The sequence below is a fragment of the Podarcis cretensis genome, assembly GCF_951804945.1.
Source record: "Podarcis cretensis genome assembly, chromosome: 8".
Classification (NCBI taxonomy): Eukaryota; Metazoa; Chordata; class Lepidosauria; order Squamata; family Lacertidae; genus Podarcis; species Podarcis cretensis.
The window spans coordinates 52,185,655-52,212,797 of record NC_137177.1 but is presented as its reverse complement, the minus strand read 5'-3'; the positions used below and the strand labels follow the sequence as shown (position 1 = coordinate 52,212,797).

The 27,143-nt window shown below is 43.4% G+C and overlaps 1 protein-coding gene across 2 annotated transcripts in view; it reads right to left on the bottom strand.

Moving 5' to 3' along the window:
- Positions 1–27,143, bottom strand: part of ZC3H18 (zinc finger CCCH-type containing 18) — a 60,568-nt gene that overhangs the window by 23,499 nt on the left and 9,926 nt on the right. For both annotated transcript variants that reach the window (XM_079988745.1, XM_079988746.1), the window contains exons 2-9: positions 25,678–26,318; positions 21,891–21,975; positions 20,461–20,615; positions 18,697–18,789; positions 16,294–16,451; positions 14,056–14,088; positions 13,237–13,363; positions 11,312–11,580 (exon numbers count right to left, since the gene is read on the bottom strand). In XM_079988745.1, the coding sequence (XP_079844871.1) occupies positions 11,312–11,580; positions 13,237–13,363; positions 14,056–14,088; positions 16,294–16,451; positions 18,697–18,789; positions 20,461–20,615; positions 21,891–21,975; positions 25,678–26,304 (1,547 nt within the window). In that variant the 5' untranslated portion in view covers positions 26,305–26,318. The remainder of the gene's footprint in view (positions 1–11,311; positions 11,581–13,236; positions 13,364–14,055; positions 14,089–16,293; positions 16,452–18,696; positions 18,790–20,460; positions 20,616–21,890; positions 21,976–25,677; positions 26,319–27,143) is intronic.

Here is a 27,143-nt window from a genome sequence, read left to right as displayed (position 1 = left end):
ATCTGGACCTAATTGCTTTCTATAGAATATTGGTCGTTTTCGAGTGGCTTCCATTGATTTCTTCTTTTCTTTATCTTCCTAGCCCTAGCAACAATCTAAACAGTATCTTCCCATCTTCCTCTACCTTAGCTCTTGCTTATTGTGAGGAAACCCAGGCTTCTTTGTACTGGGCTTTCTGTGTTGTTGTTTTTCTTGCAGAGATTCTTAGGATTCTAACAGAAGTCAAGAGGCAATGCATACCTGCCCCAGGGCCCAGTGCTTCCTAGAGCATCACCCAGAAATGTAAAGTCTGAAATAGCTGGTAGTTCATTGCAGGCAAAAGAAAACATCAGAAATACTCAGTCTGGGTGCCAGTTTTGGGGGCTTGGTCTCTGATTGCTAGGAAATTTGTTTAGCCACGCCAAGTTCCCGTTAGAAGGGAAATCACAGCATAATTCAACACACCACTTGCTGTGGAAATTTGCTGCAAACAAATCATTCTCTGCTTTGTTTAGACAGGTTGTTTAGTTTTAGGAGGAAATCAAGAAGATTAAATGTGGAACTCTGCCAGGGCATTGAATTCGAGGGGGGTAAAAAAAATCCCTTGGAATGTTAAATGGAAATGATCATGCAACCTTGTTATTCCGCCTGAATTATCTTCTGCTCAGAGAAAGTTAACTTTCCCCCCTTACTTCCCCTTCTTCTATACATGACATAAGCAAGCATTTTTCACTGATGATCCAATCATATCAAGCAGGAAAGCTCTTTGCCATTAAAGAGCATCAATGACATCAAGCAGGAAAGCTCTTTGCCATTAAAGAGCATCAATGACATCATTGCAACTCTGAAAGTCCATCTAGCAAGGAAGTTTTTTTTTAAAAAAACCCCAAAAACAAAATACATTTTTTAAAAAGAAAGGTGTAACTCTGACATCACTGTAAATTTCCCAGGATTGACAAGAGGAAATGAAAAAGCCTGGAAGTGGTTACTCAACTGCCACCAGATACAGCAGGTTAAGCTGAACAGAAACACATGCCTATGTGAATGACAAAAATTGCACATCTACTTAGAAGGAAGTCCTACCAAGTTCAGTGACTTATTCCAAGGTATGTGCATATAGTACATATAGGACTGCAGCCTGAACAAGTTTCAGAAGTTTGATGCTTGTAATGATGATAAAAACACATTACCATTCCTAAAAATGTGAACAATTCACTGGACGGTTCTCTCTGGCTTTCATTCAGGAACATCAGGGTCTGTCTACAGTTACGTTAAAAAACCAACAACAACTGAAGCCAAAGCATCCAAAAGAAATAAAGCAAAGAACCAGCTTTTAAAGGTGGTTGTGCCAAGCAGATTGCTGGCCAAGTCGGAAGCATCAACAGTATCATCGTTTCACTCACCAGCTGACAACATTTGACTGGTAAACTGAACTGGGTGCCAACCCTAACCAATTTACTCACAAGGGCAAATAATTCTACTATCATTATAGTTCCAACTTAATTCTTCACATTGACTTATTGCAATATTGGAGCTGTCAATCTAAAAGGTTCCTTTTGTATTATTTCATTCCTGCTACTTTATGAATGGCTTTTGATAAGCTCCTTGCTTTCAAAAACAGCTTGTCCACGTGCAGCATGATGGACTTCTGTCTGAAAATGGGAGTCCAAAGCAGACACCCTGAAGGATCTTGGAATCTTGGCGCAAAGTGTCCCTCTTGAAACTGTAAGAGGTGGTGTAGTGGTTAAGAGCAGTGGAATCGTAATCTGGTGAACCGGGTTAGATTCCCCGCTCCTCCACATGCAGCTGCTGGGTGACCGTGGGCTAGTCACACTTCTCTGAAGTCTCTCAGCCCCACTCACCTCACAGAGTGTTTGTTGTGGGGGAGGAAAGGAAAGGAGATTGTTAGCTTTGAGACTCCTTAGGGTAGTGATAAAGCGGGATATCAAATTCAAACTCCTCCTCCTCTTCTTCTTCTTCTTCTTGGTGGAAATCGCTGATCTAAAGCTTGGTGAAATGTTGCAATGACAGGTGGTAGAAGAAGATGTGTTGCTGTATGGACCTTCTCATGAAATGTGTGGGAAAGCTCCAGCAAGTAAGAGAACTCTGCATATGTGCCTGTAGCTCATGTGATAATCATGAGGGTGGAGGAGGCCCATCTAGTCCAACATTCTGTTATTATGGTGGCCAACTAGATGCCCTATTGGGAAGCCAGAAAGCAGGGCCTGAGTGCAAAAGCAGTGCTCTCCCCACTTACGGTATCCCCAACCTCACAATACTTATTGTGAGGCCCCTCGACTGGAGGCCCCTCGACTGGAGGCCCCTCGACTGTCCTCGGGTCCAGTATTGGACCACTTTGACCGGATATCCCCAGCTGATGTGGACAGACTCCTCCAAGCTGGAAAGCCCACCACCTGTCCTCTTGACCCGTGCCCGTCTTGGCTGATTAGAGCGTGTCCAGACGAGGTGCGGGCCCCCCTGGGTGATATCATCAATTTGTCCCTTGGCACCGGGATATTCCCAGGGGAACTGAAGGAGGCAGTGGTGCGCCCGCTCTTAAAGAAAACATCATTAGATCCCTTAGATCTATCCAATTACCGCCCAGTTTCGAATCTTCCATTCCTGGGTAAGGCGATTGAGAGAGCGGTTGCTGAACAGCTTGGTAGGTTTCTGGATGAAACATCGGCCCTGGATCCATTCCAGTCCGGCTTCCGCGCTGGTCATGGGACCGAGACGGCTCTGGTTGCCCTAACAGATGATCTCCGCAGGCAGCTGGATCGAGGCGGGTCGGGGCTGCTGATTCTTCTAGACCTGTCAGCAGCCTTCGACATGGTCGATCACGAACTCCTGGACCACCGCCTTGCTGACGTTGGGATTCAGGGCACAGTCCTTCAATGACTGCGCTCGTTTCTCTCGGGTCAGGGACAGAGGGTGGCGCTTGGGGGAGAATTGTCATCGCGCCACTCCTTGGTGTGCGATTCTCTCCCCGATGCTTTTTAACATCTTTATGCGCCCCCTCGCCCAGCTTGTCCGGAGTTTTGGGCTGGGTTGCCATCAGCATGCCGATGACACCCAACTCTATCTGTTGATGGATGGCCATCCTGACTCGGCCCCAGACACACTGACCAGATGTCTGGAAGCTGTGGCTGGATGGTTACGTGGGAGCCGGTTGAAGTTAAATCCTTCGAAGACAGAGGTCCTCTGGCTGGGATGGGGCGATATGGGATTGAGGGGGCAACTCCCATCTCTTGCGGGGGTGCAATTAGTGCCAGCACCGTCCGTTAAGAGTTTGGGTGTAATCTTCGATACCTCCCTCTCTATGGAGGCGCAGATTACAGCTATAACAAAGGCAGCATTTTTTCATCTCTGCCAAGCTAAGCAGTTGGCTCCTTATCTCTCTTGCCCTGACCTAGCCACTGTGATCCACGCGACGGTCACCTCCAGACTGAATTATTGTAACTCGCTCTACGTGGGGCTACCCTTGAGACTGACCCAGAAACTCCAGCGGGTGCAGAATGCCGCGGCGAAACTCCTTATGGGGTCTTCGCTGCGAGATCACATTCATCCGGTACTATACCAGCTGCACTGGCTCCCGGTGGAATATAGGATCAGGTTTAAGGTGCTGGTTTTAACCTTTAAAGCCCTATACAGCCTAGGACCCTCGTACCTATGGGACCGCCTCTCCTGGTATGTCCCACAGAGGAACTTACGGTCTGCAAATAAAAACATCTTGAAGATCCCAGGCCACAGAGAGGGTAGGCTGGCCTCAACTAGAGCTAGGGCCTTTTCGGCCGCGGCTCCAATCTGGTGGAACGCTTTGTCACAAGAGACCAGGGCCCTGCAGGACTTGACATCTTTCCGCAGGGCCTGCAAAACAGAGCTGTTCCACCAGGCCTTTGGTCAGGGCGCAGCCTGACCCCCCTCCTCTGGCAATCTGCACAGAATTTTGCTTATTGGTTGCCATAAATTTGATTTTAATTAATTTTTATAATGAAATGTTTTTAGAATCGTTGGATTATTTTGATTGTTGTTAGCCGCTCTGAGCCCAGCTTCGGCTGGGGAGGGCGGGATATAAATAAATTTTATTATTATTATTATTATTATTATTATTATTATGGGGAAAGAAGAAAAGGGCAAACATTTGAATCCAACTAAGTTCTGCTCCAAGTAGGTCTACTGAAATCAAGGAACCTGTTAATCATGCCCATTTGTTTCAGTGGGTCTACTATGAGTAGATTCAACTCTTAAATTTTATCCTATATACAGAGGCATCATGTAAAATCTTTAATCTCAGACTTGCTCAATGTTTGGGTGCGTCATGGCTAACACACCAAGTTGTACTTTCATCCTTTGATTTATGCTGACAGCGTAGCCATAATTAAAAGCTTTTAATTGAGAATGAGGTTTTCACATACATTCTATTTAGCATGATTTTTGAATTAGATATTGTGCTGCATTTTCATCCTGCTACTTTCCCTGGGGACTAGGAAACCAACATTATTATTTTTTGGGTGGGGGGGAGGAAGAAGGAGCAGCAGTACACACATTATGCTGCTTTATGCAAATGAGTATATTTGCATATACTTCCCAAAACCTGGATTCTTTGGGCTCAGAACCTTGAACAGCTCAAATGGGATTTCAAGCAGTTATTCAGAGTCAGCTGCAACCCTTGTGCAATATATGAAGAAAAAGACGGTTACTCACTATAGCCTCATATTTCCGGTAGGTTAGGGATATTTCTTAGCATCATTGCAAGGAAGAAAACTGGACCATCAAAGGCAGCAAATGTGACTAAGCATTTAGATTTTCTTGGACATTTTGCAACCAACTTCAAAGCTGCCACACTTGGAATGTTTCTGAAGGGAGCGTCAAGAGGCTGAGCTGGAATCCATTTGCAAATTTGACACTATCAGACTGCGACTGGGTGTGGCTTGAACACTACAGAAAGTAATTGTCCCTCACTGGGTGTTTATTCATCCTGCACAGATAGTTTGTCACCAGCTTGGAAAGGCCACACCCACTGACTGGGTCTATTAGCCTTTTGATGTGGTTGTCGTTTTTCATCCATACTCTGCGAAGTTCTCTCTCTTACTACTTTGCCTGCTGGCAGAAAACATTCTCTCCACTCCTGCTTCCTCCTACCCTTACAGCATATACATCTACCCACTCAGATGACTACATCTTGCATTGGTCAGCAAGCGCTTAAACCACAATAAACTTAGTCCTCAGCACAGGGATAGGGGAACCTGCAGCCCTCCAGATGCTGTAGGATGCCAACAGCCCCAGTCAGCAGGGCCTATGGTCAAGGATGATGGAACCTGTAGTCCAACAACATCTGGAGAGCTGCAGGCTCCCCATCCCTCCTTGGGGAGAGAGAGTTTTTGATGGCAACAGGCTATTGTGGCTAACCCTCTGGAATACATAAGAACAGGTGGCAATTTATTGTTTGGCTCATTTCCCCCATTGCTAACCTAAAAAGTGTATATGTGTGTCTAAATGGGTTTCTGGTCAGTTTTGTAGAATCTTTGATTTAGTTAAGATTATCTTCAAATAAACCATAATCTGACCAGAACAGAATTGCCTTTGATCTCTTCCCTGCTGGATTCAATTCGAATTGAATAGCAAATACTGGTGGGCTGTTTTGTTTTTAACTTTCTTTAGCCTGAGTCACCTTAATAAGTTGGCAGCTTTCCCATTGACTGAGTGAGAATGTTCATTTACGCTTTTAACTCCTCCTCCTGCTGCTGCTCTTGCCAACTCCATTTCACGGGTTCCTATTTGGTGTTAGGGAGGGAAAGAATTCCCTCAGGGGCCAGGTTGGAATCCATTTAGATGAAATCACAGCGAGCGTGAACAATACCAAGAAGCAATAGCCTTTGCATGGTGAAACAGTCACATCGCAATACAATATTTCCGGGCATCAACTTGTTCTCAAGTTCAGTTTTTGGAACCAGATACAAAAGGCAAAAGGAGCAGAAAAAGTCCTGTTTCTTATCACCTTGGTATCTTACCTTTCCTCCAGGGAAAGGGGTGGGGGAAGGATTTGGCATTATATTCACAGCTATCCTAGAAGGTAGGTTAGGCTCAGGTATAGTGACTTGCATAAGGCGGCAGCAGTGAGCAGCACAGGAACATAGGAAGCTGCCTTAGATAGAAACAGACCCACTGACCCTTCTAGACCAGTATTGTCTACACAGACAGGGAGCCTCTTGCAGCCCTACGTGGAGATGCCAGGGACTTTCTGCATTCAAGGTAGATGCTCTACCACTGAGTTACGCCCTTCTCCAGCATGCTTGAGAGGAGTTGAAACAAGCCCCACTCCCCAGCCCAGAATGTGCAAGAGAGAAAACAGAGCAAGTAGGCCCTTTGCCAGAGGAAGAAACAAATATAAGTAATCAGTATCTATGATATCTACACTGCTAGGAGTTCTGCTATGAGTGAAAAGTGCTTTATAACAAGACAGTTGCTTCAGGCTACATTTGTTAGGAGAGTTCAGATCATACGGTCCACCTAGCCCAGATATACTGAGCTATAGCTCCTCCCAGATGGTATGTCCCTTCCTTTCCCCATGGACTGGGAGAGCCCCCCGGCGGTAGCAGGCGGGGGGCTTGAAGCAATAGCTGCACAAGTGAAAAGGCCCCCTTTTGTTGGCTGGCACCACTCAGAATGGACCACATATTCCAGTTATAAAAACATCAAATATATATTTAACTGGTTAAAATGCATTTTTGGAAGGTATGTATTTTTTTTAAACACCAGGCCTATGCAACCACTTTTTGTTCTGCTCTTGCGATTTTAAGACATCCCACAAGGAATGTTCAAGACAAAAATCTCTGTTATACAGAAACACTTGTTATCTGGAAGCTGCCACCAGCATGAGGCTTTTCAGACTTGGAAGCCTCACCAAAGCCACATGAGCAATTTGGACAGCGTCAGCCCAAAACTACGCAAGAGGCTGAAGTTGCCAAGAGCTGAGCTAGGATTTAATGATTAGGGAAAGCACAGGAGTCTATAAATAAACCCAATTAATGTGAAGTCACTCCCCACTGCCAAGGAAAAGGCCGACTAGTTAAACACGAAGAATTCCTAAAGGTGCTACGTATTTAGCAGACCTGCAAATTATTGCCCTTTTCAAGCTATAAATTTATATTTAGAACTCAAGAACTTCTATAATTAGAACTCAACTTCCAAGAAGAAGGAAATGTGGAAGCAAGCAATTTGCTGTTTTGACCATATCATAGTTACACAGGATGTCATATGCTGATTGAAGTGGCTAAACCAACAAAATAAATATAAATCGAATCACACTGTGTCAAGAAAAATATCATAAAAGCAGAAAAAAAAACATAATAAAATTCTGTTATCCATACAGCAATCTTCATCATAGGTTTGCAGACATGACTGACGTAGTTTTGCTGACAGGGAGGTAGGAAGTGTGGTGTAGCAATTAGAAGTGCTGGACTAGTAGCTGAAAGATCAGAGTTCAAATTGCTACTCACTAGGGACGCAGGTGGCGCTGTGGGTTAAAGCCTCAGCGCCTAGGGCTTGCCGATCGAAAGGTCGGCGGTTCGAATCCCTGCGGCGGGGTGCGCTCCCGCTGCTCGGTCCCAGCGCCTGCCAACCTAGCAGTTCGAAAGCACCTCCGGGTGCAAGTAGATAAATAGGGACCGCTTACCAGCGGGAAGGTAAACGGCGTTTCCGTGTGCGGCTCTGGCTCTGGCTCTGGCCAGAGCAGCGATGTCACGCTGGCCACGTGACCCGGAAGTGTCTCCGGACAGCGCTGGCCCCTGGCCTCTTAAGTGAGATGGGCGCACAACCCCAGAGTCTGTCAAGACTGGCCCGTACGGGCAGGGGTACCTTTACCTTTACCTTTAAGGTGACCATGGGCCAGTCACTGCCTCAAAGCCTAACCTATCCCAGAGAGTTATTGTGGGGATTAAAGGAGGAGGGGGAGAACTGGGGACACCACCTTGAACTTCTGGGAGAAAAGGTGGGACATAAATGTAATAAAACAAACAGATAATAAATAAAATCCTTGCACATTGTCAATTGAGATGTTGCCACCTAGACCGCTTCCACCCAGAGTGACATGGTGGATATATCCCTCGGATACCCATAAAACTGATCATCATTGTGCTTCAAAAAACACTCAAAACCTCTCTCCAAATTCAGCTGAGCCATAACAAGGAAACAGAATGCAATGACGTTGGCCCAATTAAGGGCAAGTGTGGAAAAGGAGCCTCTGAATGTTTCAGAGAGAAAAGAATGCATTCTTCTTGCAATAGGGAACCTGGTCTGCATTCTTTATAGCAGTGTTGGTGAGCTGGGGAAACCTGGCTTTTAGCAACCTGTGAACATTTCGGTCTTACATCACCCTTACTTCACCCTGCTTATTCATCAGCCAGGTGAGTTATATAATGAGCGTGAAGAAGCTGTTGGGGCACATCATGCCAGCCTTCCCCAACCTCCGGATGTTTTGGACTACAACTCCCAGCAGCCCCAGCCAGCATGGCGGCATGCATTCTGGGGATGATGGGAGTCGGGGAAGGCTGCATTTTGCTATCTATATTAACTAAAGACTCAAGGAAAGGCAAGCTGAAGCTGGCATTTAGGCTCAAGGCTGAGAATTCTAGGGAACAAAGGTTATATGTTGGGGGCAGGCTTTGTGACCTGGGCCTCATTCTCATGCCCAGCGTGGAAAACAACAACAACTGTAAGTTAGGTAAATGAACTGCAGAAAGGGGGAGGGAACTCCTAAAAAAATACTCGCTGGCTAAGTTTAAGAAATAAAATCTTCAGCAGGGGTGAGAAACATATGGATCTGCCAATGTTGTTGGATTTGACCCCCTCCCCAATCTCTGACCATCATTTGCTATGCTGAGTTGTGCTGATGGGAGTCCAATAACACCTGGAGGGTTACAAGTTCCCCAAACTGGGTCTTCAGCCAGAGGCCACTATACAAGGAGTGCCCTCTTTTGGATGAGCAGGCACTTCCCTTTGCCTTCTCTCCCATCACCCCTTATTCTGCTGAGGGCTGTATACACACCAAATGAACCCATATCTGAACTCAGTGCCAAAAGGAACCCAAATTCTGTACACAGAATTATGCAAGTTACTAACTTTGCATAATCTGGTCTATGTTGCTTGGGAAGCCCAGCCAGATGGGCGGGGTATAAATAATAAATTATTATTATTATTATTAGTAGTAGTAGTAGCAGTAGTTTATTGCCAAGAACTGGAGTGGAAAGAGGAAGAAGTGAGGGTAGAACAGGCAAGGAGAATGAGGCTTACTGATGTGAGGTGAGAATATTCTCTGCTAGAAAATTCTCCAGAGAATATTCTCCACAAACTGTAAATTCTAATGTAAGAACCAGTTTTACAACCCACATTTAAAAAATCTAGTAAATACGTCAAACTGTGATACTGCCAGTGTAAGTAATGAATACTGATTTTTTTTTAATCCAGTTACATTACTGGGCATTGTGGCATTCACCACTGGCAGTTCTGAAATGTAAGCTACAGAAAACTTTTTTTTTTTAGTTTTAAAAATGCTATTCATTTAATTTGATGAACATTTGAATTTGTATGTATTTCAACTATATATAGTAGCCTTTTTTTCTATTTTGGTGTGACCTTATTCTTAGCAATTCTATACCCGTGGCCATGCAGTGTGATTTTTTTTTTTTTTTTACAGAAAGTAGCTTTAATGCTTTATACACTTAAAGTACCTAGGCCTATACAATTATGTGTAACAGCATGTGAGGTGGCCTTGATTTAAACAGCTGACATTTCTATATTTTTATTTAGTGTCAGTAACTGGTTTTCGCAGTGCTGTTTGATGGTACAAGGTGCCATTTACCAGAGACTGACATACTGAAATTATGCAAGTTACTAACTTTGCACAATCTGGTCTATGTGGCTTGGGAAGCCTAGCCAGATGGGCGGGGTATAAATAATAAATTATTATTATTAGTAGTAGTAGTAGTAGCAGTAGTTTATTGCCAAACTACTATTGACAAAACTAGATATATGCAAACATACCAAAAAGAAGCCATTAACATTGGCTTCTTTTTGGTATGTTTGCATATATATAGTTTTGTTTATCAAGCTGTGTTTGAGTCACCAAAACAGTTATTGTTAGAGCTATTAGAAGCACAAGATAGCCTATTACTGAATTTACTTGTATCAAACCTTAACATGCCAATTGTATTTTTTGACTTGTCTTATAACATGTACATGTTCTAATGGAAGAATAATATATGATTTAACTACTGAGTTTCCTTATACCAAACCTTAACATGACAATTACTGTTGCCATCACCTTAGAATGGTTTAACTTTAACTATAAAACATGTTTTATTTTTTAATTTGATACTTGCAAGTGACAAGTGGGCTTGGGCTTATATATTTTCACTGTGGTTCCTTTACTAAATCAAAGAACATGAATTCACTGCATTGCCCCACTAAATAAAAGTATCTGTACAGTTTTTGGTTGCCATCTGAACAAGTTTACCCACGAATAAACATGTATATTAACTAATTATATCATTTTCAATGCATTAAAATGAATAGTCTCCTATTTTAAATGAAAACTCTCTAATATTCTCATTAATCGAGAATATTCTTGAAAATATTCTCCAAAAGATTATTCTTGAGAATTTAACATCACTAATGGGGCTAAGTGGTTATTAAGAGCTTGGAAAAAAGGACCAGTAGCCTTGGAATGGAGACATGGGAGAGCAGACGGGAGAAGCTCAGTTAGCGCCAGACTACCTCTCTAGTAGTTTAAGGTGATTAACAATCAACGTATAAAAGAAACAGAAGTGCCAGTTCATGCATGGAGTCCAAGAGCAAAAAAAGAGGCTTAAACGTAGACAGTAAGAAACCAGATGCTGCTTGTGAACCCAAACCCAAAGCTACTGAGAACAAAGCAGAAGCCAAGATGGCTACTGGCTCACTTTAAAAATAATAATAAATGGAGCAGGGAGTCTCTCATGAGGCTCCATTCTGACAGATTTTACATCGTAAAACACGTTGCTTACATAGATTCCCGACTTTCTACAGTGCAAAATCTTCAAAGAACATGTCTGAATCAAACATACAACACTTTTTGCTTCTGTTTGATGTGAGCGAATACATTTGCCACCCAATTTCCTTTGCTCTCCCATATAAAGAGCCAACGAAACCAACATGAGAAACAGTTTCCCTCGACATGCTGTCTCATGCCGTTGTAAAACATCAGCTTCTCAGAGTTGCCAGCCAGCAGGGACTAAACCTCCTCACACCCTTCCCTGCCACATCATCAACAGCATGAAAAAAGTATAGCCTGTACCTTGGTGGCTGTGGCGATCGTGGTTTTGGCTTCTCCTTCTCCTTCTCCCGCTCTCGCTCTCGGTCCCGGTGCTGCCGGTCCTTCTCATCTCTTTTGATGCGCTCCCTCTCTCTTTCCCATTCCTCTTTTCTTTTCTGGCGCTCCTTGTCACGCTCCCGTTCTCTCTCGCGCTCCCGTTCCCTCTGCCGCCGCTCCCGTTCACGCTCTCTCTCCCTCTCGCGTTCTCGCTCGCGCTGCCTGTTCTCCCTCTCCCTCTCTCTTTCCCTTTCCTTGTAAAATAATGGTTAAGTTGCGTTAGGAGTTTTGACCCACATGTTCATATGATGTTCCTTCAATAATCTAACATGGCATTTAATTCCCCCCACCCCCAACTAGCCACACATGCCGTGATGGAATCCTTGAGATAACCTTTATTCCAATGGTTTCTCTCTGCGAGGAGGGCCAGTTCTTGAGTTACTTGAGCAATGTGGTTGTATCCCTCCCAGCATGAAACAAAGAAACCACACAAGAGGCTTCCATGAGCTGGTTGCTCCCCATGTCAGCAGCAAGGACTGATGATTCCAATTCTCAACACAGCCTAGGACCCTCATACCTACGGGACTGCCTCTCCTGGTATGCCCCACGGAGGACCTTAAGGTCTGCAAATAATAACACCCTGAAGATCCCAGGCCCCAGGGAGATTAGACTGGCCTCGATCAGAGCCAGGGCCTTTTTGGCCATGGCCCCAGCCTGGTGGAATGCTCTCTCACAAGAAACCAGGGCCCTGTGGGATTTGACATCTTTCCGCAGGGCCTGCAAGACGGAGCTGTTCTGCCAGGCCTTTGGTCGGGGTTCAGTCTGATTCTTTTCTTTCTGTATAAGAACAAGCATTAAAGAGGCCTCCTAGCCCACTCACAGGTCCTGTTACTGGTGGTAACAGCTGGCCTGGAGAATATTAACCACTCTCAATTTTACCCATGGACTGCCATCTGTCCAGATTTTAATTTGCTCTGAACTAATTTTAAGATGTATTTTAATTAATTGATTGCCTGTTTTTATGTTCTTATGTTCTTTGTATACTGTGTTAGTTTTATGATGTTGGCAGCCCTGAGCCCGGCTCTGGCTGGGGAGGGCGGGGTACAAATAAAAATTTATTAATTATTTATTATTATTATTATTATTATTATTATTATTATTATTATTATTATTTTATTTATACCCCGCCCATCTGGCTGGGCTTCCCCAGCCACTCTGGGCGGCTTCCAAAAGAATATTAAAATACTGTGATACATCAAACATTAAAAGCTTCCCTAAACAGGGCTGCCTTCAGATGTCTTCTAAAAGTCTGGTAGTTGTTGTTCTGTTTGACATCTGGTGGGAGGGCGTTCCACAGGGAGGGCGCCACTACCAAGAAGGCCCTCTGCCTGGTTCCCTGTAACTTGGCTTCTCGCAGTGAGGGAACCGCCAGAAGGCCCTCGGTGCTGGACCTCAGTGTCCGGGTAGAACGATGGGGGTGGAGACGCTCCTTCAGGTATACTGGACCGAGGCCGTTTAGGGCTTTAAAGGTCAGCACCAACACTTTGAATTGTGCTCGGAAACGTACTGGGAGCCAATGTAGGTCTTTCAAGACCAGTGTTATATGGTCTCGGTGGCTGCTCCCAGTCACCAGTCTGGCTGCTGCGTTCTGGATTAGTTGTAGTTTCTGGGTCACCTTCAAAGGTAGCCCCACGTAGAGCGCATTGCAGTAGTCCAAGCGGGAGATAACCAGAGCATGCACCACTCATATTATTAAATGTTATTGGAACAACACGAGATGCACACACTAAAGTTGTGAACATGGCACTCAGGTAACACAGGAACTGGGTCAATGACTTGGGCTAAACTGTCTGGATCAACCTACTGCAGAATAAAAGCTCAGCTCGTGAGAAGAGGATGTATTTACCTACCTTACTCAATCTGTAGTTCCGGTACGGATCTGGGTCTGTGTACTGTACCCTGAAGTTCTCATACTGCCCGCCTCGCCAGAAGCGTTCTATATCATAATCATAATAAGGATCCGGATAAGGGTCAAGCCTGCAGAGGAATCAAGAGAGGGTAAACATTCAAATGAAACAAAACTACTGTTATTGCCATCACTGCTTAAAAGAAAGAACTGACTCCCATGCCACATTTAGCACACAACATGTGCTATCTAATAAATATTTTAAATTTTATTTTAAAGAGTGACCTCTTATCACCAAACATGGCAGCAACCATGTTTATATTCACCCAGTGTCTTTAAAAACCCCCCAACACAAACAGGCACAGGTGTGCATGCCTAGCATCACAACGTAAGATAGCAGCTGGAGCTGGGCCCTCCTCAACCACGGAAAGCTCAGAAAGCTGTGAGGGCTCTGGTCAAGGGAGAAGAGGTGAAGCCTCTGCAAGTTTGGTAAATTAAGATATTGAGGCATAGAGGGGACTTCACCACAACCATGGCTGTGGTTTTACTTGACGACCTTCCTTCTGAGGATGCATACCGCTGAACAGATGTCAATATGCATTTCGTTATTTAGGAATGCTGCAGTTACTATAAACTTTCATGAGACGCTGCCAGCACCTGGAAGCCTCCACACCTGAATGCACCAAGTTAAGATTTGGTCAACTGGAAGCCAAGCCTTCCGCAGCAGCTGGTATTGACCGAAGAATTTCAAAGAATTGCAAGGGATTAAAATGAAAGCAACATGGGCCAGCTGTAAGCACAACAGAGATTAGGGACTGCTTACCCATAGTTAGCGTTCTCTTTGATGTCCACCTCACTGGAGTTTTTCAAGAAACCGAAGGGAGGAGGGAAAAAAGAGGAGATTTATGAAGCTCTCAGCCATCTTCACACATCACAAGCCATTCTCAATGCATGTTAAAATTGTTTTGTAAAAAAAATAACTCTTAGGGGAAGGGCAGTGATGCGAGTCTTCTAGAAAATTTTGAACTGGAATTTTTTTCGGTGCTCTAAACTGAGGTTGGATTTAGTATATTTGACCTATTTAGCAATCAAAAACTATAGACAAAGATGCATATTTGTGTTAATTTTATGTGCTATATAAATCTCAAAGGTTCTTTTTCCACCTTTAGCCAAAAGTAAACTATCTGATTGGAGTTACAGATATCTGATTGGAGAGAGGGGATCAATAATACATATTAAAATGTGGCTTCAATGATTAAATTCAAATCTTTATTTGGAATTTCGTTGTGTTGGAATATTTGCTAATATTTTAAGACATGATGACTCACTTGCATACAGTTTCCTATTATTTTTTCCATTTTGAGTGGGAAACTAAAGGCACTGAAAACTGTTTAGCACTGGCATCATAAAATTTATTACCAGCGGGTCCCAGGGCAGGTTGAAAGAATTTAAGCACCAAAATTTAAAACAGTTGAAACAGATCATAGTAATGGGAATAGGGTGGACCCTGAAAACACACATCTCAGCTGTCAAAGGCCAGCAAAATGATGCTTTATCTTAAACATTCATCACATCATTCCAAAAGAAAACACTTCCTAATGTAACATTTTTTTCAAATTGGGGGGGGGGAGGAGAGGTTTTCCTATTTTTTTCTTTTTGTGTGGGTCTTCACACCTGGGGGCGGGCATCCCCTGTCAATCACTCAATAGCACAATGATGTCAGGTGAGCTGTTTTGTCTTCACTGAAAAAATGCTTAGTGGTGCCTGCAAATCCCCTTTGGCCCAGCCACTTATTTTCTTGCCTCTCACCTGATGCCATATAGGGGCATGGCTTGGCCAAAACAGCCTGGAAGGCCAAATGAGAAGGCCTGGTGGGCCTAATTGGACCTGTGGGTTGAAGGTTCTCCATCCTTGGGGGAGTATATTAATTAACATCCTAATTTTACCTGCCTCAAGAGCACATGAACTAACAGCAAGCACTCAGTTTGACTGGTATTATATCCATGCTGTTTTAGAAAGAGAAAACTTTCAGTCCAAAAATATAGGGTCAGAACCCTTTTCCGTAATGGAAACCTGCCTTTTTTCAGTGTTGTGCAAAAACTACGTGCAAAGAAAAGCTGAATTCTGCATCCTGAACAAAACATCAAAAAGGTGCATCTTTGTAGAATTCATTTTACACTGAACCCCAAAGCTCCCCCAACAGCCAACCTGACCCACTTGCAGTCCTGCTCAACAAGGTTTCACAGTAACTGTTTCCAAGTTTCTTTTCACAACCATATGGACCAGAACCTTGATTTAAAATATGATGATAACAAATTTAGCACTTGTGTGTGATGCAACTGAGGAAGCAGGGAAGAGACATCTCCCTGTCTGGAGGGCATCATTCATTATGCTAGAAATGGAAGGTCTCTCTATCCACCTAGGCTCCCTTTACTCAATGCACTGCCTGTACTAAGTAGGTTAAGCTTTGTGAGCTAGTGATCCATTGGGGTGACTCATGAAGGCTGGGATCAGCTGTCATGCCAACCAGGACTGTGATCTGTACACAACAGCCCACTCACGGCTGCTGGATCGCCAGAGAAGCCTGCTTGACCTACTTTTTGCAAATGATGGGGCCCACCTTGCAACACAATAATGTTAAAAAAACCCTTTAAGTATTAGAAGCATGAAGCTGGGATGATGCTGGGAATTGCATTGGGGCAAGAGCAGGAGGTCATGACTGCCTTAGCAACATAGCGCACCAGGAAAAGGCAGGCTTGTGTGACTGTTTTCAGTTGGGCTGTAAACAGAAGACAATTGATGGAAAGAAATATAGCTATCACACTTCTCGTGTGCCCCTCTATATGGAGAAGAGTGTTGCACAGAGGAGAAGAGCCCCCCTTGAATACCAAGGAAGGGCTCTTGAAGCGATGAGAGCAAGTGTGTGTTGCTACTGAACAACACAACAGAGTGCTGGATAAGCCAACACTGCCCTCTGGAGGACTGCAGTCAGATCCACAGAAGCCAGCCTGCTCAAGTCCGCATTCCTGCCACCAGACAGAATTAGACAGTTGCGTCTTACGTCGAGTCCCGAACATCCCGAGTGATACGATAGTTCCAGTCCCGGAAAAATTCATTCTCTTTGTCAAACTCGCGCTCGTCCTCTCCGATGGTCACCGTGAACCGCTTCTCCTCAAAGTCAGGCTCCTGCTCCTTCCTCATTGTGGCCTTCTTTAATACCTAAGTGGGTGAGAGGTAAGGAGTCGTCCGTCTAGAACAGCCTTTGCCAGCCTGGTGCCCTCCAGATGTTTTGGACTACAGTGTGTATCGGCCCGAAACTGGTTGGCCCCCAAACACCTGTCAAGCACCAGGTTGGCAAGGGCTGTCCTAGAGCAGAGGCAATAAATCCCATTCTGTGGCTTAATGACCCACTGCAGAAGTGCTAATATCCCAACAATTTATTTCTCATCTTTTCAAATATCAACTACTACCTAGTTTTGTTTTGTTTTGTTTTAAAAATAGTGGATCATATTTTAAAACACATTACAATTTTGAGGTAACATTTAATTCTCTGTGTTTCTTTGTTTTTTAGAATCATAATGACAGAATCCCAGACCACATGTTAAGGCTGAGCTAAACAAACACACTTTTTCAAAAGCTTAAGCCATTTCCTTTTGTTTTGAAAAGTTGTCACTTTTTATTCTTTTGGAATAAAAGCAGCTGCCATCTCCCAACTGGAAATGAGCACTATTCATTTCCTAAAGAACACTGCCCTTTGCTATTTACTGAAGCCTTCCCAACCCTGGTGCCCTTCAGATGCTTTAAGAGACTGTAAGTCCCATCAGCCCAGCCAGCATTGCATGGGAGTTGTAGTGAAAAAGATCTAGAGGGCATCAGGTCAGGAAGAACTGGCTTACTGCAAATAGCACCTTCAGAGGCAGAGAGCAGCCAGGGTCAGGGTAAAGAATATATTTTTGGAAGGAAACAAGTACAAGACCCCGATCCAGATTGGGACAGGTTTTCTTCAAAGTAAAAGTAGCCACTGAAACAGGATTTTTAAAATGTGCTTGGTCTTTATTTGTTGTTTTAGCCTTGCTTTTTTCACAGCCACTCACTGCAACAAACATCACCAAGAATGGAAATGAAGCATTTTGGATACAAACTGATATACCAAGAATGCTTGGTATCCTTCTGTTTGTTTGAGAATGATAATAATGATGATTTTAAAAAGCACCATCTTGGAATGGGGAAACCCAGCCAGATGGGTGGGGTAAAATAAATAAATAAAATTATTATTATTATTATTATTATTATTATTATTATTATTATTATTTCTTCACTGTGTTGCTAGCTGCTTTTAACAGGCTCCAGAAATTCAGATTATTACTATTATAATTTATTACATTTATCAGTTGCTTTATACAAAATAAAAAGTCTTAAGGTGATTCAGGAATGTAAAATACAACAAAAGCAATTTAAAAACAGAAAATTTTAAAGCCATACTAAACACTAAATACTTTTACTTGAGTAAAAGATGAGCACCGTTGCAGGAGACAACTCTTATTAACTAAAGGCCTGAGTAAACAAAGAGGTTGTAGCAGTCCACTCTTACCAATTTCATTTATATGTATAAAAATAAGTCTCATCATCCGGAGTACAATAATGGAACTGGGTATGGAAAACTCTTGACTCAGCCATGCGGGCTCTTGGTGGCCTTATCACGTGCTGTCATGCATAAGTCACAGTGAACGCAGCTTTTGCTTTTGTGTTTTGAAGAGTAACCTGCGTGGCAATCTCAGCCTTTTCAAGAAAAACACACACTTTTGTTGTTCAACTCAATATTTAAAGAGGGTTTCCTAGGGAACTTGCCCAAAATTTGAGAGAGAGATAAGATTGCACAGCGCATGGTCACTGAGGAAACAATTTGCTTACTATAAGAAAGGGCAATATACTGTTCACTGGCAGAGCACGTGTTTTGCATGAGATGCAAACACTAAAGGGGTGAACTTTAAAGTGGTGCAATCTTCCATCATAGAACCTCAAGCAGCAGAGCTGTGTGTGTGTAGATATATCACTGCTGGATAACTTGAAGAGCGACTCAAGTCAAGAGCAGATACTCCTTAGCAAGGCAGATCAATTGCCTATCTCTAGGGCCCCAATTCCAACATAATGAGAACAAGCAAGTGAGAGCCTTGAGCTTACATGCTCTCTTTACTCCTCCAGAGGTGAGACACTTTAGGTCACTAGTCGCCAGAAAGAGCAGAGCAGTTTCCCTTTTTTGTCTGAATGGGGGAAATGCCACCATCAGAAGCCTCCCGTTTCCTCCCCTTCTGCATGAGCAGACAATCCCAAGGCTCATGCCTACTCATTCCTAATTATCCAAGTGTTGATTTGGAGGAGATTCTGAATACCTGTGAACAGCAGCCTAGTACATGCTCTTGATTCATATGTATTTTTCCTGTTTGTCCCCAGACAGCTGCTTTACCTCTTTCGCATGGCGGAGTCCTCGTTCCCAAGCACTTTCTGCTGGAGGGTCTGGAGGTGGAGGTGGCAATATTTCATCAACTACAGGGGCTCCCTTTTAAGAAAAGAGAAGAGGATGGTTCCAGAATGAGGTGACACACATTTTCATTAGGCCCTCTTTCCCTTTCTCCCGGCCCATTGCTTCTGTTCTGTTCAGGGAAGTTAAATGAATTTGCCCAAGGGTGTAAAAATATTTATTTTTTAAAGAATAATAAGAAATTGGACTGTCCTATCTTAGAGAATGCTTTATCTCAAAGTCTCTGCCTTCTCCAAGGGAAAGGAGAAATCTTTAAAAGGTTTTTGTTTTAACTTTAGTCCTTTACGTATTGGCAGTATTTGCACATGAAAATGAAACATCTTAGAAAGCTAATGACAGGAAAAATGTATGCCTTTACAAATAACCCAGGAGAGCTTCTTGCTCCAAATGTGCATGTTTACTGACTACTCATATTGGTTTGCTTTAGGATTTCAGCAAAATTAAGAGAATGTTCCTTCACATGGCAGCTGCACTCTCTCAACACAAGGAGAGTTGTGTATCTTCCATGAAATCTGGCCAGAAGGTTGTGTTCCAAGAATCTTAACATGCATAACTCTTTGCATGAAAGAGTTTTGATGAAGGAAATTGGGTTTTCAAGGGAAAAACAGGCATGATCTGGAAAAGGGGTGAAGGGGCCTTTAATGAAGCTTCTTACAGGAAAACAATCTTAAAATGTAAGGAAGGACTGCAGCCCCCAACCTCCATGCAGAGTCTTGCAGTCCACTTATTACAACATTCAAAATCAGATACATCAACAAGATTCAACTATAAACATAAAGCTAGCCCCCCCCCAACTGTCTGGGTTTTCAGGGATGGGGAAACTGTGGCCTTCTAGACGTTGTTGGACTCTCATCAGTCCCAGCAAGCATAGCCAGTGGGCAGGGATGGAGGGAGTTTTAGACTAATAACATATGGAGGGCCACAGGTTAGCCAGCTCTGCTTTAGGAAATAAATCATCATGCTTAGAGATCACTTTATTTGCAACCTCTACTGTTGGAGGCAGTATGTTTCTTGAGCAGCAGTTGCCAGGTAACACACCTGAGGACTCTTACACTAAGCTTGTGAGCTTCCCATTGGAGTATCTGCTTGTCCACTGTGAAAACAGGATGTTGGACCAGCTGGGCCTCTGGCCTGATCCAGCACTCAGGCTACTCTTATGCTCTTATGACCATGCTTATAAGCAAGTGGCTTTAAAGTTGTGGCTCAGTGGCAATGCATGTGGCGTCAGAATTTGAGGTCGTTACACACACATACATGGTACTGTACATGCACAACTAAGTGATCTCAAATAATGGGGCTGAAAATGAGCCCTTGCTACCAGAGGCTGGTTGGTGTGGGGTTTTTGGCCAATCAAACCAGGGCTGACAGTATACGACTAAGTGAACCACTGCTTTTGGAACACGAGAGCTGAGATTTTCTAAAATAAGAATCCACAGGCCAAACAAAAAGGCGCTGAAGCTTGCACATGTCCCAGAGGGACAGCACAGTCCCCATCTCACCCACCCACGATTTCTGCAAGCATCAACAGACAAACACAAGAAAAGGTGTAGAACATGGAAATGCCAACTTGATACTCCCCACTTGCTCCAGTGTTTGCATATCTTCCAATGCAGTGTAGCCTGGTCAACCTCTTGGCATTTTAATTTACACCATGAATGATAATGTATTAAAAAAGTAATAGTACCATACCCAAGGATTGGCTGGCATCAGAGGGTGAGGCCCAGGGCCAATGGGTGGTGCGCCATTTGGAGAGAAAGGATCTGGTTTGGAGATCAAAGAGTAGTTTCCTTTGTCATTTACACCAGGATGAATGAACCGGCAGTTCATACCCCAAGTACAGTGCCCTATGGTGGGGAAAGCACACAGAAGATTTAAAATCTCCATGAATGGAAACAGTAAAAAAACACACAAAAAGTGACTAGAGCATATGTATATCTTTGCAGAGATGTTCAAATCACTTGAAAAAGAAAAAAGAAGGCAAAGCATTCATCAAAGGAGAAATGCACTGCTGATGCTTTACATTTTATTTCTTGGTTGCTGCTTCTTTATGAATTGCCCAGGTCCTAAGAGAACTTTGGTGAACAGCTTTTATTAAAACCTAGCAGAGCTCAGAGAGAGATTTGTATCTTTGACCCAAGTGCCAGGAGAAGCTCTTCTTTCCATTGCCATATAAGTGTCCATCTAATCCCACCCCTGAACCTGGAAGGCGGTTAGCTTAAACAAGTTATCTCAGAATTGTTCAATCAATTAAAAACCTTCCAAGCAACTTAAAATGTGCCATTGATTAATCGCAAAGGCATTTTTAATTAACTAAACATTTTTAATGAAACAATTTTTAGCACAAAGTACTTATAAAAATTACGAATGGAAAGTACCATCTTGAAGTACCATCTTGAAAGTCTTTTGTATGCAAAATAAATGCCTCTTTTACAAGGATGCCTACCTCAACACAAGCATCTCTCTCCACCACCTAAAAACAAAGCAAGTCTGCTTCTTACTTCAGAAATATATTTATCCAGGTTCCAATTTAAATAACTAATTAATCAAGTAAAACACATAGGATTTCTTTAGTTTCTATTTAAGACTGGAAATGACATGCAATTTTAATGTCCTTGTTTTTATTGTCAAACAGCGTTAAAGCCAACCAATTAAACATATATTTTAAAAGGCCATGGGAAATCTGACTGCCACCCACTGTAGCCATGATGGTGGAACTTGAGATCCAGATATAATAAAAAATGGCTTCTGAGTCATAATTACTGAATTCAAATGCAGGATGTATTGGAATACTAAAGACCATAGATGTGGGTTCTTTCCTCGTGCTCAGCTTCTGGCTATCCCAAATATCTGAGTGGTCACTGCTACAAACATACCAAGTGGCCCTGCCAGGGTCTGATCCCAAAAGATTCCCTCTTACGAAGGCCTTTTGTGATGCTTGCTGTGACAACATTTGAGAACGTTTGATCTGATGTGACTCGATAACATACAGAAATAAACTTGGATAATGCACTATGTTCAGAAGCCACAAGTCTCGGGAGGCAGGATGGCAGAGGCAGTAAGTCCTGACAGCTGCCTCTGCAAGCTCCAGGAGAGAGGGGGCACTTGGGCATGGCTCCTACCTTTCATGAAAAACCGACAGGTGAGACGCGGCCTCACTTTCCTGTCATTTGGGTCTTTTACCTCCCCCTCTTCCAGATCGTCATCCTGAAAGACATAAAGAGACAGGTATGTAAAAGGCAGATGCTGCTACAGCAGCAATGCTGCCAATAATAGAGTATTTGCTTTGCTACCCTTCAATCAAGTAGTTGCACATTGGGAGACAGGTGAAGCCAAACACTTTCTATCCACCTGCTTCTGAACAGGTGGACGGTGAGCCACATTCTACCAGCTATAACAGGTCCAACTGAGTCTGTCATTCTCTTCCTCCTTTCTCTGCTATGTCTTGGCTCTTGAGAAAAGTCAAACATTTGTAAACGTTCAGCATGGCAAGGGCAGGGCTTCTCTGTGTTACAGAGTACTCTCACCTGCCAGTTATCTTCCACTATTAAACATACAGCTCTATCTCTTCTCAGCCATCTATCCCTTTCCTCCAATTGCAAAACTGCCAAAATATGGCAGATTCAAGAGCTGGGCTCCAAGCAGATCTTGTAAGATTTAAAGCAAGTGTAGAGACACTTTTTGATTTGCACAAGGTAACTTTGGTGAATGATAAATTAACCTGGAACAGATTTTTTTTTTTAATCTCCCCACCCTCGCTTCCTGCCTCCCACTTGGGCACAGAACATTAAAAGTGCTTTATTTTATTTCTGGGTTTCTCCTAGTCATAGATCTGCAGGATGCCAGGTATGCAGATGAGGTTCCACCCTATTAAGTTCAAAGGCAATCTGTTTACAAGCAGCTCTTAAAGAGAGCAAATAAAACCATTTCACTGTTCATTGCCACAAAATCCAACTCTCCCCGTTTCAGGAAGAGCAGTGCAGAATTACAATGTGGTACAGCTCTTACATAGTCATGGAAATGAAAAGCCACACCGCAGCACAACATGTGGAGAGAGAAAGCTGGGTGCTCTTTATGACAGTCTTCAAAACTAATAACTCGGAAAAGTCAGACAGTAAAAGCAAGATTGCTTTTAACCAAATGAGGGGCCAGAGCTCAGCAGTACAGCATATGCATTAGATGCAGAAGGCCAGAAGCTGTGTCCCTGGTATCTTTTTTTTTTGGGGGGGGGGAGGTGGGAGAAGTTACTTCAGTGGTGGGCTACATACTCTGCATGTAAGGGATGCCAGCTTTAATCATTGGCCATGCTGGATGAGCTTTTCTGTTTCTTATTTAATTATTTTATTCAATTTTATAAATAAATAGTAAATACAAAGTAATTCATCACTAGGGCTGGGTGATAGATATATTGATATATTGTCCAAAACTGGTTTGAAGTCCATATAGTGATATTGGTTTCATTTTTGACCTGGCAATATATCATGAATCATGGTGTATGTGTATGTGTATGTGCGCACTATGCAAAAATCACAATATGGGAAAAACCGTGAAGCCAGCCAATGCTTCTTTCAATTCCTGCAGTCCCTGTTAACTCTGCCAGCTTAGCGCTTCCCTGCCTCCTGCAGGGGGCAGCGAATCACGAGAGGAGGAATGGGCAAAAATCACGATGCAGGGAAAACTGTGAAGCCAGCCAATGCCTCTACATAGCTCCATCCTTATTTCAGACATTGTGATATATTGGTATATTGCAATGTTTAGCTGATGATATATCACAATGTTTAAAGCCAGTTATCACTCAATCCTGATGCTCACCTCTACACACCATATTTTTTGCTCTATAAGATGCACCAAACCACAAGACGCACCTAGTTTTTGGAGGACGAAAACAAGAAAAAAAATATTCTGAATCTCAGAAGCCAGAACAGCAAGAGGGATCACTGCGCAGTGAAAGCAGCAATCCCTCTTGCTGTTCTGGCTTCTGGGATAGCTGCGCAGCCTGCATTCGCTCCATAAGACGCACACACATTTCTCCTTACTTTTTTAGGAGGGAAAAGGTGAGTCTTATAGAGCAAAAAATACAGTAGTTCCATCCTTATTCCACACATTGTGAAATATCGGTATATCGGGATGTTTAGCTGGTGATACATCGCAATGTTGAAAAGCAGTTATCACCTAGCCCTATTCATCACACCTCGTTATCATCCTTATTACAATGCTAGCAAATATGTTATTTGACTCTGTCCCACTTTAGAATTGATGGAAAAAGAACATACCCTTCATGGCCCCACCACTCTCAATGGAAGCAGTTATACAAGCACCTACCTGTAAGTGAACTGAAATGCAGGGAACTGGTCCTGCACTACAAGCAAGTAGAGGATGTTACAGAAATGCCATAAACATTCAGAGTCATCACATACCTTGCAATACATTTACCCGTATGGTCTGAGGGATGGGAAAGACTAGTTGGCAATTTTACACAGTCACATAAAGCGAGCCAAGACAGAGGATTGTTAAGAAAGAGATCATGCATTCCAGATTCTGGCATAATGGGAAGGAGGCTGTCAATTGTGATTTTGTCATTAACATACATAAGAAAAGGGTACCAAACTGAAATGATTTTTTTTTCTTTGAAATGCCACATAGGACTCTTCCTTTGAGTGTCAATTTTAAAACAAAAGCTAAAAGCCACACTTTGTGCTACTAGTAATCTATTGTAACCCCTTATAAAGTTTTCCAGCGTTTAGCCAGTCACCATGCTGACTGGGCTGATGGGAGCTGTTGCTTGCAACACCTGCAGGGTACCATGCTGGGGACCCTAGCCTAAAAAATTCTCAGCAGCAGGGATGGCAAAGGGCTCTAGGCCTAAAGTCAAAATAGTTGACTTGGTATATGGCAGCTTTCCATGTTCATATGAATAGCATGAAAGAGCAGGCCTTGTATTGCATTTATCAGAGAGAACCTCAGTAGTGGATTTTAAAAAGAACCCTTCCAGGATGAGTAATGCCTCTGCTATGCTCTCTTTTAAGAGACTGACTGGCATCCATTTCCAGAAGCAGGTAGGTTTTAAGGCAACTGATAATGCAGAAACGCCAAGCTTACATGAATAGGCACAGGCTATGTGTATGCTTCAGACAGTCCGCAATCAAGTATCCTGCCACCAATAAGCAGATAGAAGGAAACTGTCAAATTATATTCACTTGAGCTGACAGGCCTCACTAGACTACATGGAGATGCAAACCAGGTATCCTGTTAACACATGAAGCTGCCTTATTCTGAGTTACACCACTGGTCCATCTAGCCCAGGAGGATTTACTCTGGCTAAGGGTTCTTCTCTAAGACCACAAGCAAAAGGAAGCCCTTCCTAGCCTGTTTGTCTTCTAACTGGAAATATGCAAGGGACAAACTTGACACTTCCTACATACCAAGCATGCGCTCCAACTCAAAGTGGTGGACAGTCCCTTACTATTTCCGAGAACCAGGAGGAGAATGAACTAAAGTAAAGGGGAAACTCCCCTGCTGCTACTGCAGCTCTGCATACACTGAGAATGTGGGGAAGAAACTCAACACTACATTCCCTCCCAAGATTCTGCAAAAGAAGATCATGGGCTCTGTCTAGTTGCTTCTCCATCTCTATGCTCCTAGGTTTTCTTTTTCTGAATGAGGTTGCTTAGAAAGAATGGCCTGATATGAGATTGACTGGCATCTGAAAATTCCAATGATGATAGTGCTGTGAGATGCATGTTAGGATTCCTCTAGCTGAAAATGTACCTATGAAAACAGCCCACAAGAGGTCCTTTTGCATATGCAGGAGGTCTAGGAAAGTGGGAGGGGGAGTGCTGTGTAAACCCTGGTTTCCAGGGACACTGGCTGGGGGCAAAACCTGAGATTGTGGGAAGGAGGTGCACTTACATCAATCTCGCCATCATCAATTTCTCCGTCTTCCTCTTTCTTCTTCTCTTTGACAGGTTCCTGCCCACCTCTTTCGTCGTCGCTCTTTGTGCCAGATTTTTTCTCATCCTCAGGTGGTTCATTTACCTTCTCTTCCTCCTCCTCTTCCTCTTCCTCTCCCCCAGCCTTGTCAGTCTCATCGTCAGCAGCAACGGTGCTTGGCTCCTCGGGAACCTCCTCATCATAGTCCAGTTCATGTTCGTCTAGTTCCCGAGTGACTGAGGAGGCTTCATCACCCAAGTCATTTGCCTGTTCTTCCTCATCCTCCTTGACAGAGAGAGAGCCCTTAAGCTCCCTGCTTTGCTCATTATTGTCGGAGTCCTGAGACTTGGTTTCACTTAAGCAGTCCTCTTCACCTGAGTGGTTCTCTTCTTCTTCGTCCTCCTCCTCCTCCTCCTCCTGACTCAATATTCTGTCAGCATCTTCCTTGCCTTCTCCCAAAGTGGTGCCCTGCCCGTCCTCTCCATCGTCTTCTGAGCCGCTCTCTTTGAGGATTTCGTCATCAGACAGCAGCTGGTCCTCGTCCTCTTCCTCCTCTTTTTCGTCGGGAGAGCGGGGGTTTTGCTCAGGGCTTTTGGAAACATCCATCAGGGCCTGCTAGTCTGTAATGGAGAAAAATAAATAGCTGGGTGGGATAATGTGTAAACATTCAGCCTCAAGCATTCCTACATTTCTCAGCTGTCAGATACAGATACTCCTTAAAGATGAATCCTCATTTTACAATCCAAGCAGAGAGACTGGGCCTGCTTGCCTAACAGTACCAATTAAGACCGCAAGTGTTCAAACCAGAATTTCATCTGCTCCCAGTTACACAGAGTAGACTATATAAGACAGTAACTTGTGGACCGTAGTAGATGTATGTGAAAGGTGAGGCCCACAGCATTTTACCAAGTACAAGCTTCTGATCCTTATGGAGGAGAATGTGTGCAGTTTGCCTGGGGTTGGGGAGGCACCTAGCACCAGGTGTTCTGCACACATAACTCTTAAAAAGGACATAGCCAGTTATTTCCCAAGTCCTCTGCACAATACATCTAACCTCTTTCCCCATGCCTTACCTTTATTCTCCTCTAATTTCTTCCTCCCCAGCACTACCGTATCTAAACATAGTCAGCAGAAAAAAACATGTTTTCTGAAAGCCCAAAACATGCAAGGATAATTAATGTGAGGTCAATAGATTTGTATAACTCTTAAACTTACTCAGAATGTAGACATGTAAATTCATGACACAATGGTATGCACACAGTTCTCATTTGAATTTTTATCCCTAGGACTTAACAGATTACAACCCCTAGACAGTAAAAATTCTGGGACAGCAGTCTTAGTCTGTTGCAGCAAAATCACAGAGGATCTTGTGGCACCTTAAAGACAGGTGGCACCTTAAAGTGGCAGAAGCCCACTTCACCAGAAACTCTTGTGGTATCAAATTG